Genomic DNA, 15,368 nt, shown 5'->3' with positions numbered 1-15,368 from the left:
ATGTCTTTGGTGATTATTACTCCTAGGTCCTTTTCAGAATCAACTTTATTTCCTTTGCACTGGTTTTATATTGTCCTGATATTCTTTTTTTTTTACTTTTTCCAAATTACATTATACTACATTTCTTAATGTTTAAAGTTCACTTCCTACTTCCGACTCCATTCCCAGACCTTCTCCAGGTCTCTATACAGATTCACAATCTTTTTCCAAACTTAGTTTCTTTAGTAGTTTTGTGTCATCTGCAAAGACGTTCATCCATGTCATTTACATATATAGCAAACATTATTGGAGCCAGTGCTGAACCCTGTGGGATTCCACTTATCATTTCTTCCCAAGTAGAGTTTTTATCTCTGAGCACCACTCTCATTTTTCTCCCATGCAAGAAATCTTCCATCCATTTCAATAGTTTTCCATATATACCTCCTGTTGCTTGGAATTTTCTTAATTTCTTTTTTTTTGGTGGTACTTTATCAAATGCCTTTTGTAAGTCCAGGAAAGCAGTCTTCCCATCCGTCACTTTCTTGCATTATATCTATTAACCTTGAATAGAAACAAATCATTTTGTGGCACATGATCCTCTCTGTCTAAAACTGAATTGTCTCGGATTTAGTATATTGTTCTCCTCCAGATGTTTAGTCCATCTACTTTTGATGACTTCCTCACAATTTTTAACTATTGTACTTGTAAGGAAGACCAATCTATAGTTTATTGGGTCTTCCTTCTTTCCTCCTTTATATATTGGCATTTTTCTAGTCTTCCGGTACCTTTCCTTCTTTGAGTGAGCAATCTATTATCTTATATATTTCATCCATTAGTTCATCTATACTGTACATTCTTTTGGCTAAAATGTATGTGTGTGTGGGGGGGGGGATGTAAAAGACTGATGAATTCCCTGGGAGAAGACTGTCCGTTATATTGAGGGTATACTGTAATTTCTAATCCTACATACATACATATACCAAGGCTTTTCCCCCTTACAAGGGAGGTAGCCAAAAAGGAAAAGGCATAAAATCATTCCCACCCATTCCATCCCTGAATACACTCCACACCCCTCCACCCTCCCTCTTATCTTAGCACCTCCTAATCATACTAATTTCTAATACTTGACAAACTTTAGGATATAATGGATCTGTCCGGTATTTCCATCGGATACAACAACAGACCCCTGTCCTCATATTGTCTGTTATATTGAAGGTTTATTGTGTATATATATATATATATATATATATATATATATATATATATATATATATATATATATATATATATATATATATATATATATATATATATATAATGTAAATATATATTTATATAACATATATGAATATAATATAATGAATTATATCAATAATAATAATGATAAAAATAATATCAACAGTACCGTATTTTCCGGTCTATAGTGCGCGACTTTTTTCTGTTGGAAGGGCCTAAAAATGGGGGGTGCGCATTATCCGGTGGTGCACATTATCTACGGCCTACGATAAAAATTCTGCGGCTGTGTGTGTAATTTTTTTCACAACAATGTGACGATGTTGGCCGTCACAAAGTCGGGACGGCACACTTCTCCGTGACGTTCCGTGAGAACAAGAACAGCTATGGTGACATGAAAGAATACGCCAGCATGGGCTACCGTATATAAATATTTGGTATAGGTAGGTTTCTATTGAATCTTATTTTTCATGTTTAAATAGGCCTAAACACCATGAAACATGATCAATATTCATGATATTTGCCCATGTTCACAGCATCCTAGTTTGAATTTTTATGTTGGCTTTGTTGCTTCACTTTAGGTATGGTACAAATTCCGTTGAGGCCGTTCATAAACTCGTGTCAAACACCTGACTACAACACCCTCTTTCGGGAGTTATATTAACTAAACGTCACCTCGATGAGAGACTGTCCTATTTCACCACTGTCATTGCAGGTTCAAAGCTAAAATGAAACAGTCTGTAGTTTGTTTCAGTATTAAATAAATAATGGTAAAGACGAATTATTTCCTCAAGATATAAAATGAACATTTTCTGTAAAAATCCCGAAATTTTTCTGTATATTTTACTTTCAATAAACTTTTTTTAGATCATATTTCCTACAAACTATTTAAGCTACAAAGTAATAAGGGACCAACTCACAACATGAGTCATATACCGGTACATGTAGTTCCGACTTTTTCTTAGTTGTGTCCTGATTGATGCCTAAACTGACACATAATTTAGTGACAAATCAACAGATTTCCCAGCGGTGGCTCTAGCCAATGAAAAATACTTCTCCATGTAACCTCGTTCACATGATACCGAGGTAAAACTGCGTTATAGACAAATGCGATCGGGCATGCGCATTATAGGTCGGTGCGTGCTATCTGTGTACTGAGATAACGAAGTGCATGGGTGCGCATTATAACCTGATGCGCATTTTAAGCCGGAAAATATGGTAACAATAATCAAATATATATATAAATAAATATAAAAATATATCAAGAGCTCTCTCTTTTTATCTAATATTTTGTTCTGGTTGTTACCAAAGGATCTAATTCAGCAGAGAAAAAAATCACAAGTAAACATAGTTATGGAGGTAAAAAGAGGAGGAGAGTACTTACCATCATTTGTGAAGTTTATCTTTGTATTGGTCTTCTCTTGAATCAACTTGATGTTTGTGCCCTGACGACCAATGATAAGACCTACACAATCTATAGGAACTTTTACCTCTAAAGTTATCCACTGTGGCATTAGTGTACTGTCCACTTCAGCTTCTTCACTCTGTGATAACAAAGGATCAGTTTCATATTAACCTAGTTTCATATTGAACTGTTTATTGAACTTGATTATTTAAAGCAAACTTGAACATACTGATATGACTTCAATCATTCACACTGCACTCTCAAATCTGTAGAAAATTTTCAATCTTTATAAATATAAATCTTACCTTCAGTAGTATCTCCATTTTGGCAATGAATTAATTCAATAAAAAAGTTGCAAAAATGAAAGCCACTAAAATGGTGATATCAACTGCAAGTATGATTGGTTTTAAGGCAACACCATTCATCTTGTTTCCTTGATGCAAAAATTATCCTCAAAATTAGAGTATTTCTTTCTGAGATTATCTTAATAAGAAATTATCAATAATTGTCTTTTTATATCAAATATATTAATAAATATTTATTTCTAGTGGTAACACTACCATAAAATGGTGTCTGTTACCTCAGCACTGTTGGTAGGTGGAGAGGAAGATGTCTCCCAGTCTTTCATACTGAACCATCAAAATTTCTCTTTTATTTCATTCTTTATAAAAACTTATTTTCTAATGTAAAAAGCTCCATTAGTTATATACAAATATACATATATATATATATATACATACACACACACGAACCACTGTCTGGAAAGGGCATCTAGAACGAGCTCTGGAGTACAGCAGAGAGGACAGAGACTAAAAAGACTTTTTTTTTAAGAGTACTGGACTTGAGACTCAGAAAATAGTATATACAGTACATTTATATATCTGACAAGAAATAATGGTCTCAAACTGTCAGAAAACAGTTTTAATTTGGAAGTGAGTAGAAACAACTTTGCCAACCATGTAGTTAATGAATGGAATAAACTTCCTGCAGAGGCAGTGCAATGTAGTTCAGTTTGAAACTTTAAGATTCGTTTAGATAAACACTTAAGCAAGATGTTGTAATGCCTGCTATTTATTTTATATTGTTTATTTGTTTGTTATTGTCTTTTTATTATTGTTTGCTTGATTATCATTTAAAATTATTTATCAATTTATTATTATTTACTATTTACCTGTTTATTATCTAACTTTACCTATTTAATTCATTATTATTTATATTATTATAATTCTTATTTACTGATCATTATTATCATTTTTTTGCATCCGACCTTGTTATTTACCAAAAAGTCTCCTGTCGACATCCTCTCCTTTGTAATCCTTTGTGTTTTGGGGATTGGTGAAATGGCTCATCATCATCTGGTATATGGGATACCAAGACTAGATGGTGGACAAAGAAGAAAAGAGAAAGCGGCGAAGTGCTAAAAATAAGTACCGTAAGAAGAATGTGAAAGGTAATGAGGAAGAGTACATTGTAAAATTTAGGGAAGTATGGAGTGAAGAGAATGAGAAAGGGGAAATGGGAATTGAGAAAAAATGTGTTTCAACAAGAAAGTATTAAATGTGCAAAGACATTGTTTGTGATGAGGAGGAGCGAGAACAAAAGGAAGGGCAGTGAAGGATGGAATGAAGAGGTGAATGTGGTGGTGGTGGTGGCAGAAAAGAGGTGGCATGCCCATAAGGAATGATTGTTATGAAGAAATGAGAAAGCATATAAGATATACAGTGGAGTGAACTGGAAGGAAGCGAGATGCAAAGTGAAGGAGGTCAATAAAGGTGAAGATATAAAACAGAACAAGTGTTTGTCTACGATTTTTTATAGGAATAAACTTGGAAATAAGAACTGACAATAACTGTGACATGAAGAAACATATGCTGAATACAGTAAAATTATACACTTATCATCTAAGTAATAATGCATTTTGAGGAAAATACCTAGATGAAGACACAGAAATGAGATTGATCCACAATTATACAACCTCTTAATTACTGCAACTCAACATTTTATCAACTACCAAATGATATATCAAGAAAGACTATAAATCACACACAATAAAACTGTTCAACTTAAAAAAATAAAGTCAATATAAAAGATTTACATGCAGTACATGCAATACATAAGGCCTTATCCCCCTAACAATTTGGGGGTGGCTCCCTGAATACTTACTCTTAAATTAATCTCTCCACTGATTGCCAACGAAAAAAGAATAATATATTAAATATGTCTTCTCACTTATAAATCCATAAGAGTAAGGAAACCTTAATCTTTAAATTGAAGACTGAATTCATATGAACCCTTGGCAAATATTAGTTAGATATGCATCAGATAAACTTTGGATGTTTGAACCATAGTCCAATATATTAAGAGGAGATAGGTTTAAGAATTGTGTCCCATGACCAGCGGACTTAAAGGGCTACTTACATATACCAAAGGCTTTTTCCCACTACATGGGGGGGTAGCCAAAAAGAAAAAGGCATAGAAACCACTCCCACCCATTCCATTTCCTATATATTCCACTCCCCTCCACCCTCTTCCCTCCCTCTTATCTTGGCACCTCTTGGATGACGGGTCATCCCTGCATCCTGTCCACTGCCCTGGGTCAGAAGCAGTGTCGCAAGACACAGCACATCCACAGCAAGGCTGCTCCATAAATTCAGCGACCCCCCTCTCCGCCCCCCTCCCCATGCAGAAAAGGAGAAGACGGGGAGAAATCCCTTCAGGCTGCATCAATTTTTTTTCTCATACATACCTCCTCACCCCCCCCATCCCCCACCCACTCCCCCTCATGCATCACAGCATCATCTGTACACAAACCTTCTCCATTCACTCCTATTTTCTGTCCTCTTCCGTCCTTCCTCCACAGACATTCCTCTCTTTTGTAATGCCCCTTTCACCCCATCCATCCATCTCATCCTACGACGCCCCCTCATATTCACTCCTTCCACCTCTGCCTTCCACAATTCTTTTACTAATCTTTCTTCACACATTTTTCCATGTGTCCAAACCATCCTAATACTCTTTCATCAACCCTATCTCCCAGATCCCTTTCCACCCCTGTTCTCCTCCTCACCTCCTCATTTCTCACTCTATCCAGCCTAGTAACCCCTATCATACTTCTCAGACATTTCATCTCAAACACATTCAAACTCCTTCTCTCTTCCTCTTTCATGTTCCTTGTTTCTGCCCCGTACAATGCTGTTGGCACATCACTCCTTCATATAACCTCCTCTTAGCATCCATTCTCAGATGTCTATTTCTCATTACACTTTTCAATCCACCAAGGCATTTACTCGCTTCTCTCAATCTACATTCTACCTCCACCTCCACTCCTCCCTTTCCTGCCACATTCGCACCCAAGTATCTAAAACTATCCACTTCCTCCAGTCTTTCACCCCTAATGCTCACTTCCAGCCTGCTGTCACTCTATCCCCTTGTACATCTCATCACCTTACTTTTGCCCACATTTATCTTCAGCTTCCTTCTTTCACACACCTTCTCAAACTCTGTCACTAACTTCCTCAATTCCTCCTCTGATCCTGCTATATAAAAATCATAAAAAGAATCCTAAAATAGTTTTCTCCACATTTGTTAAATTACGGCCATCATATTGTGTGCTTACTGGTAGTGGTGGGACTCATTCTCTCTGTGTCTGTATATATCATCAAAACCCAAAATTACAGTTAAATAATAAACAGGTAGAAAAAAGGTCTCTCATACAAAGATCTTATGGATTATACTGTCTGCAGTACAGAAAAAGAAGCTTGCATGATGCAAATTTGCAAAACCTTCCCAGGAGGTGTTTTGAACTTTCTTGAGTTGCTTGACAGTGTTAAATCAGCTCCATATGAAACATCTTACAAGCAATGGGTGACCGTTGACCATTGTACAATGACAAGTGGAGCCACTTCATGTATACTTATCATTAAGCAAGAATTTATCCTGCATGGTTTGTCATAATTTTGTTGTACAGCAGCAATCACAGTACTTAAAATAGCTGAAAGAATGAGGCAGTTATAGTAGGTGATTTCTCAGAAAATTATTCTTTCATTGGGACAACTCAATGTACAGTTCACCCTTTTGTCATCTATTACAGATCATCCGACGACCAAGAACTTAACCATTTCAGTGTGTTTCTTATCTCCATCACTAAAACACCACACTATAATGGTTTTACTCATAAAACAGCTTATGGAACTATGTCAAGTTAGATGCCCACAACTGAAGAAGGTGTACTATTTTTCGGATGGATATGCTGGCCAATACAAGAACAGATACAACTTCACAAATCTGTTACCACAAAGAGGATTTTGGTTCGTCTTGTGAATGGCATTTTTTTTTTTGGTACATCTCATGGCAAAAGTGCATGTGATGGGATTGGCGGAACAGTGAAGAGAGCTACTGCTCGTGCCAATTTGCAGAGAACTACAGAGAGGTAAATTCTTCCACCAGAAAACATGTTTCAATTCTGTGAAGGACACCTGAGCAAGACAATAAAAATTTTCTTTGTAACCAAATCTGATTTCAAAAGATGAAGACCAATGGTTGGAACATCAATTCCATGACAGTGTGGGTATTCAGGGAAATCAGAAATATCACAGATTTGTTCCCATAAACAAGGAAGAATTGATGGTGTATCCCATTTCAAGTGGCATTGGAGAGAAGAAACGAATACAGCACTGTATGGGGCAGAAACATGGAACATAAGAGAAGAAGGAGTTTGAATGTATTTGAGATGAAATGCCTGAGAAGTATAATAGGGGTTACTAGGCTAGATAGAGTAAGAAATGAGGAGATGAGGAGGAGAACAGGGATGGAAAGTAAGTTGGGAGATAGGGTTGATGAAAGAGTATGGGGATGGTTTGGACACATGGAAAGAATGAGTGAAGAAAGATGAGTAAAAAAGGTGTGGAAGGCAGAGGTGGAAGGAGTGAACATGAGGGGGCGCCCTAGGATGAGATGGATGGATGGGGTAAAAGGGGTATTGGGAAAGAGGGGAATGTCTGTTGAGGAAGGACGGGAGAGGACAGAAGATAGGGGTGAATGAAAAGGTTGTGTATGGATGATGCTGTGATGCACACGGGGAGTGGGTGGGGGATGGGGGGTGAGGAAGTATTTATGAGAAATAAATTGACGCAGCACGAAGGGATTTCTCCCTGTCTTCTCCTTTTCTGCATATGGGGACAGAGAGGGGGGAGGGGGGTTGCCAAATTTATGAAGTGGCCTTGCTGTGGATATGCTGTGTCTTGTGACACTGCTTCTGACCCAGGGCAGTGGACAAGATGCAGGGATGACCTGTCATCCAGGAGGTGCCAAGATAAGAGGGGGGAAGAAGGTAGAGGGGAGTGGAGTATGTAGGGATGGAATGGGTGGGAGTGGTTTCTATGCCTTTGTCTTTTGGCTACCTCCTGTATATGGGGGAAAAAAGCCTTTGGTATATGTATGTATTAAAATAAAGATAATTAATTAATTAGATTAGTTGATGGACCTATATGGCACTCATGTGTTAATTATATGAAAAATACTCGTACTAACATAATCAAACTTTATTTTTACTGATTCTAATATCCAAAGCTTATGCCTTCATTTTTTTCATCTATAATTTTTTTTTTCAATTTTAATACCCCAGAGGTCAAATCTTGTCCCCAAGTTTTTACTATAGTGGGATTTTTTTTATTTTTCAATCTAGAGTTCTAAACTCTGATATTTGGATTCATTGTCTTTTTCCATTTCTAAATATACAATTATATAACCATGACTCTTATCACCCTAGTTACTGGCTGCTAAATGTTAGTGATCTCTCATATTACCTCAAAATATCTAAAGTCATATCTCCTGGACAGTTGTTCAGATTGACCTTTAAATTCTAGAAATGTGTTTAGGACCCTAAAACTACCTATAAACAAAATTTCAGCAAGATTGGAGAGATGAGGATATTATTATTATTATTATTATTATTTTTTTTTTTTTGTCAGTCTCACAGAGAATGTCCTACATGCTGATTTTGCAGTTTGGCAATGTGCGACCAGGTGTCTGGCTGCTTGGCCCAGATGTCCATTGTGAGGTCAGATGCATTTGGCCCCTATGACCAGTGTGAGGTCAAACATAATGGGGGGTCCCTTGGAAGTTCTCTGAAGACATCAGATGTTCCATCCTGTAATAAATGTGTGCGTATGCATGTGTGCATGCTAGACATCTAAAGGATTGAATATTCCCTTCAATCATCTTGCAACATTCACATCTTTGGATGTGAATAAATAGTTTTCCATATAGATGCATAGATACTTGGAATAGCTTAGGTGATATAGCCCAAGTTCAAACAATACATGAATACAAATCTGCGTATGATAATTGGATATCAAGAATAGAGATTAAGGTGGAACTGTACACGAATTTAAGGCTAGGTATGAAAAAACTAGAGTAGGGGATGTGACCCAATGAACGTTGCTTCTTTCCTGTAACTACACCTAAGTAAATACATGAGAATCACAGGCAGAATTCTTGGTAAATTTTTAGAAGCACACACCTATGCGACATAGCTATAGAAAATTAATTATCAATTAATTATTAATTTTGTAACTTATAATACATCAACATGATTTGCAGTTTTCTTGGTGGAAATCAATAACAAAAAAGTTGCCAATACCAATTTAATAACAAATGAAGTCACGGTAGTTGAATGATACGCCATGTTTGTTTTGATAGATACTGAGGTCAAAGGAATGAAAGGATGATAAATTCATCTATTCTAACCTAACATACCTAACCTAATCTATATTTAGTAATTTGGTACCTCAAATTCTAAAGATCATCCGAGTTATCATCATTGTCACAGATGCTGACGGCCTAATTATTGTACCTCAGGCAATTAACAGACAATGGCAGAACCCCGTATTCTCTCATAAAGTCCAAGGAAGCCCTATTGTCTTTGTAAAAGCGCTTATTAATGTCACCTGAAGTTGGAGAACATCTGGTCCACAATGTGAAAGCCATCGTCTAACTGACAGTGACTGGACTGGACAGACAATATGGCGTCTGGACCATATCCTTGTGGCTTTGTTCATTAGTAGATTTGCTTGTAGCTAGGTTATTTGTTATTTATTTCCACCAAGAAAATCACATATTACATTCGTGTATTATAATTTACAAAATTAATATTTAATTTTCTATTGCTATATTGTGTAGGTGTGCACAACTAAAACAATACTGAAATCTTTCCTTGCCCTACCACATGGCGTGCAGGAAAAAAGAAAAGGTACACTCAAAAAAGTTGTAAAGGACAGTTCCAAAGGAACAGCATAAAGGAGGGATAGTCATAGTACAAAAGTAGCATCATGAGATGCTACTATAGACAAATGTGTGGCTGTAGTCTGTAGGGGTGCCCCAAAATAGTCCTCGAGCACTGGCTACATACTAATATGCAATACTACTGAATGATAACATTTAGTTAAAATCCCATGACAGGTATGCCATTCTATTCTTAATATGATATTGTGATCCTGTTATTGATATATTTTAGTATTTTTGTTTTGATTGGCTTCTCTGATATTCTACATTTTCAATACAAAGCTGCTGATAACAAAAGTAAATATACTATTTTTTTCTTGAAAAATATTGGAATGGTGTGAATATGATGTATATTGCAAGTCATCTATGACTAGCAACACACCCAATCAAGGGGTGTGTTTTGGACATAGAAACTGAAACTATTGAGGTGGAAATAAAATAGTTTTGTTTGTAGTGACTAGATACACTCTTGGATTAATTAGAGGTATAATACTTTAACAATCAAGTTCTTCAAATGGCAGATATTACAAAACAAAATATAGCGAGGAACAGATACCAAATGTGGCAGATGTAGTGAGGCTAGTGAAATTACATACACCACACAGTGTAATGATTACAAACGCTGGATACACTACAAGTGCAGTGACCTGCCTTTTTACCAACTTTCATGTTTTGGGAGATAGGGTTGATGAAAGAGCATTGGGATGGTTTGTACACATGGAAAGAATGACTGAAGAAAGATTAGTAAATTAAGTGTGGAAGGCAGAGGTGAATGGAGTGAACAGGAGGGGGTGACTGAGGATGAGATGGATAGATGGGGAAAAAGGGGAGTTGAGAATAAGGAAGATATCTGTTGAGGAAGGGAGAAGACACAAGACAGGGGTGAACGGAGAATGGTTGCATATGGATGATGCTATGATGCATAGGAGTGGGTTGGGGATGGGGGGGTTAGGAAGTGGTTATGTGTAAATAATATTTTGAAGCAGCCCGAAGGGATTTCTCCCCATCTTCTCTTTTTCTGCACAAGGGGACGGAGGGGTAGGGTTGCCAATTAAATGAAGCAGCCTTGCTGTGAATGTGCCATGTCTTGCTGCATTGGTTCTGACCCAGGGCAATGGGTGAGATGCAGAAATGACCTGTCATCCAGGAGGAACTAAGAAAAGAGAGAGGGAGGGGTGGTGAATGGAAGCGGAGTGGGTGGGGATGAAAGGGGTGTGAGTGGAATAATGCCTTTTGACTTTGGCTACTTTCCTTTTCAGGAGGAAAAAGCTTTTGATATATCTACAGTGAGTCCTCCTTATATGGTAATTCTTTATCCGGTAAATTCACAGTTACGGTATTTGGTAATTACTACCCTCGATTCTATTTACGGTGAGAAAAATTCACAGATACGGTATCTGCTAGATATTTTGAAGAGGAAAGAGCAGGGAGAAGGTACGTCTGTCATATCCTATTATTACATGTTATAATGGGTTTGGTATATGGTAATTTCAATTTGCGGTAAGGTTTTCAGGAACGCATATGTACCGTATAATGAGGATATACTGTATCATGTTTTGCCAAAATGAGCTGCATATACACATGCAAAACCTGTTGTCTCAACAGGTATGCTGACCCTGATTGGTCAACAGAAGCCAGCCCGTGAAACACCAAAACTCAGAGGCAACAACCACTTGCGAACATAGCAAACCACACCAAATACTGCCATGAGACAGAAGCTACCCCAACATAACCTTCAGAGGAAGTGGATACACCTCAAAATACACAGAATAAACAGAACAACACTGGTAGCACACTGCACAAGCTCCAGAGGAGAGGAATGTCTGTTGAGGAAGGATGGGAGAGGACAGAAGATAGGGGTGAATGGAGAAGGGTTGTGTATAGATGATGCTGTGATGCATGAGGGGGAGTGGGTGGGGGATGGGGGGGTGAAGAAGTATGTATGAGAAATTTGACGCAGCCCGAGGGGATTTCTCCCCGTCTTCTCCTTTTCTGCATGAGGGGACGGAGAGGGGGTGTCGCCGAATTAATGAAGCGGCCTTGCTGTGGATGTGCTGTGTCTTGTGACACTGCTTCTGACCCAGGGCAGTGGACAGGATACAGGGATGGCCCATCATCCAAGCGGTGCCAAGATGAGAGGGAGGGAGGAGGGTGAAGGGGAGTGGAATATGTAGGGGATGGAATGGGTGGGAGTGGTTTCTATGCCTTTTTCTTTTTGGCTACCCCCCGTGTAAGGGGGAAAAAGCCTTTGGTATATGTATGTATGTATTGCAGAACACAAGTTCTTCATCAACAATATTGACTGAGGTCGAATCCTAAAGAGACACAACCCAAATGAAATCTTGGAGACCATTTATGCCAAACTACTAGAAACATGCTAGGCTCATATTCCAACTAAAGGACACAAAAGAAACCATAAGCACAGTGCCATCTCAAGTGACAGAAAAACACTCATGAAACAGAGAACTCCACAAACAGCTAAATTAAGTGAATGAAAGTGAAACTGGCAACTGCAGCAAGAATAAGTTATTAAACAGAAAATCAAAGATTCCAATTCAAAGAACAAAAGAAAAGAACAAAGCAATAGTAAACATAAGAAATAACCTAAAATACTTTTTCAGCTATTGCAAAATATTCTCCAAGACAAAGACAAAGATTGGACCACTAAAGACTGAACAGGGTACACATAATGAGGCCTGTGAAATACTACAGCAGCAATACAGCAGTGCTTTTAGCACAACCCAGGCACAATCTGTAATTAAAAATCCAACCCTTTTTTTTTACTCCATCCATGCATGAAGATGCATGACTCACGGACATACACTTCAAGAAAGAGGATATCATGGCAGTGATAAAGGAGTTAAGAGCAAATTCAGCAGCTGGAACTGACAGGGTACTAGCCACTATAACTTCTGAAATGCTGCAGAAAACTAGCTCATCCCCTGCACAAACCATCAAGATGCTCTATGGACACATAGTACCACAACAGCTAAAGAAACCCATGGTAACCCAATTTTCAAGGGTGGAGACACTATCCAGAAATTACAGACCAGTCACCCTTACATAACACATAATAAAAATATCTGAGAAATGTGCCAGAAACAAAATTATTGAATATCTGGAGAACCAAAACCACCTCAGTGCCAACCAACATGGCTTCAGGAAAGGAAGATCCTGCCTCTCTAAACTGCTGGCTCACTTTGAATGGGTGTTTCAAAACCTGGCCAAGGGAAAGAATGTAGATGCTGTGTTCCTTGATTTTCCAAAAGCATTTGAAAAGGTTGACCACGGTAATCTACTCCACAAAGTCAAGTCCTTCTGCATGATATGTAAACTGGGGAAGTGGTTATGAGCCTTCCTAACAGGGCATGTGCAGACACTCATAGTAGACGGCCACAAATCAGAGGAGAGAGATGTCATCAGTGGAGTGCCTCAAGGCTCAGTTCTGGGGCCACTATTTCTAATTCATATGGAAGGTATTGGCACAAGTGTAAGAGGCACCCATCTCTCCTCCTTCACTGACAACACAAGCATCAGACATCCTGTAACAGATGCAGTATATGCCAGGGCCAAGAGTAGCGACATGACTTTCAACAAGGGAAAATTTGAAATGTTAAGGCATAGCTCAGATAAGATCATAACGGACAACTTCACTACACACTAATGGAGGACAAGACATTACCCCACATCCACACTTCAATGGCTGAGTGTGACCCTGAATGGAGACTGCTGCTTCCAACAACATATCTCGGAGACATTGACAAGAGCCAAAAGGATGGCAGGATGGGTCCTCAGAACCTTTGTCACAAGGGAGCCACAACTAATGCTGACCATATGGAAGGCTGTATACCCCTTACTGGACTACTGTAGCGAGTTGTGGTTACCTCTCAAAAGGAGTGACATGCAACTGCTTGTGGCTGTGCAAAGGTCCTATACCAAACAAATAGCAGAACTTATGGACCTTGACTAATGGGACTGCTTTAAGGAGCTGAGGCTATACTCACAGCAAAGATGAGAAGGGTCCTAAAACACAAAGTGCCTGACCTTGCAGCCTTAGGACTCCTACTGCTTACAAACAACAAGAACAGGATATAAGTGCAACTGAAGAAGTGTACCATCCAAAGCCCCAGCAAGAGTCAAGACCCTATTGGTGTCCAATCTGGCACATGATGGGGTTAAAATCTTTAATGTATTGTCCAAAAATTTGAGGAACATCACTGGTTGCCCAGTGGACAAATTAAAATCTAGACAAGTTCCGAGAACCTATGCTAGACAAGCCCCCAGTACCGGGCTACACCGGCAGATATAGGACCTTTAATGCCATACCAGATCAAGTGGAAATCCTACAAAGGGATGCCAAATCTGGCAGCAGCAGTGGACCACCACAACTGTGAGCAAGGACCTTAAAATTTCAACAAGTAAACAAGGGATAGCTTTAAGATTTGGTTAGGCTAAGCTAGCCTAGGCTATGCTAGGTTAGGTTTGGTTGGTTGCTAGTATAATTTTAGATTCCATTGGTACACAAGTTCGTGTAAACGCTTCAAAATCCCAAATTTAACATCACTACTTGGAGTCCCGTAGAAAAATATAGTGTTTTTTCAACTGTTGTTGAATGGACTACAGAAACATTATCGGATTATGTAAAAGCCCCATTAATAAGTCCCATATTAAGAACACACAAGGCATATAAATGCGTTAAGGAAAGTGTACATCTACAAATTGTCTACATTTAACTGTGATACTTGACAATTACTGAGAAGCAGCTAAAACGCGAAATACTTTCAATAGAGTACACTGCGTTCCCTTTTCCTAATTTGCAGGGCAACTTTCCCATAACTTGTGTTGAGATACAATATCCTTACCTTCTTTTTGTACATATAATATATTGCTCCAGTAACTCCAGATACAAATAATGCCCCTCCGAGCGACAATGCCGCTAATCGTAATTTTCCACTTTCCATTCCTCAGATATTTTGCTGTCCGCTTTCGGAGTCTGTCAATGTAATGGAAACATATGATAATGATGGCCGTCGTCAAAGAAAAGGTTTCGCAATAATGATATAAATAATATATCTATATACACTGCCTATCTGGTTGTTACTCCTTAGTCACCTCTTTATTAAGCATTACATCATTTCCATCTTGCAACAACGTACTAATCTCTGCCTCAGTTAAGGAACACATACCGTCGATCACTATCGATGAACTGGCAGTACGACAGTTTACGAAAGAAATTTCAAATTTGAATGGAAATATAACATTCTATGAGTAATTACGAACTATAAGGAATACACATATGATATGAAATTATCATAGTACTCATAGATATAATTTAAATAGGATCTCGATGAAAATTCTCACAACTGTGACAACATCATAACATGCGAGACCAGAAAACGAAAATGACGTGACTATGTTACATTATGGCTATAAAAATAGTATGGTTAAATTATTGGGAGTATTAATGCCT

The 15,368-nt window shown here is 38.2% G+C and overlaps 1 protein-coding gene across 1 annotated transcript in view; it reads right to left on the bottom strand.

Annotated features, from left to right (window-relative positions):
- The window catches only part of LOC143041083 (tudor and KH domain-containing protein homolog), a 60,291-nt gene extending 45,286 nt beyond the window's left edge, over positions 1 to 15,005 (bottom strand). The window contains exons 1-2 of the mRNA XM_076212765.1: positions 14,761 to 15,005; positions 2,597 to 2,756 (exon numbers count right to left, since the gene is read on the bottom strand). Coding sequence (XP_076068880.1) covers positions 2,597 to 2,756; positions 14,761 to 14,859 — 259 coding nt within the window. The 5' untranslated portion in view covers positions 14,860 to 15,005. The remainder of the gene's footprint in view (positions 1 to 2,596; positions 2,757 to 14,760) is intronic.
- Positions 15,006 to 15,368: the final 363 nt, after the last annotated feature.

Source organism: Oratosquilla oratoria, chromosome 30, assembly GCF_046742065.1.
Source record: "Oratosquilla oratoria isolate Oo_2021 chromosome 30, ASM4674206v1, whole genome shotgun sequence".
Taxonomy (NCBI): Eukaryota; Metazoa; Arthropoda; class Malacostraca; order Stomatopoda; family Squillidae; genus Oratosquilla; species Oratosquilla oratoria.
Note: the sequence above shows the minus strand (reverse complement) of the source record. Positions and strands in the feature narration are given on the sequence as shown.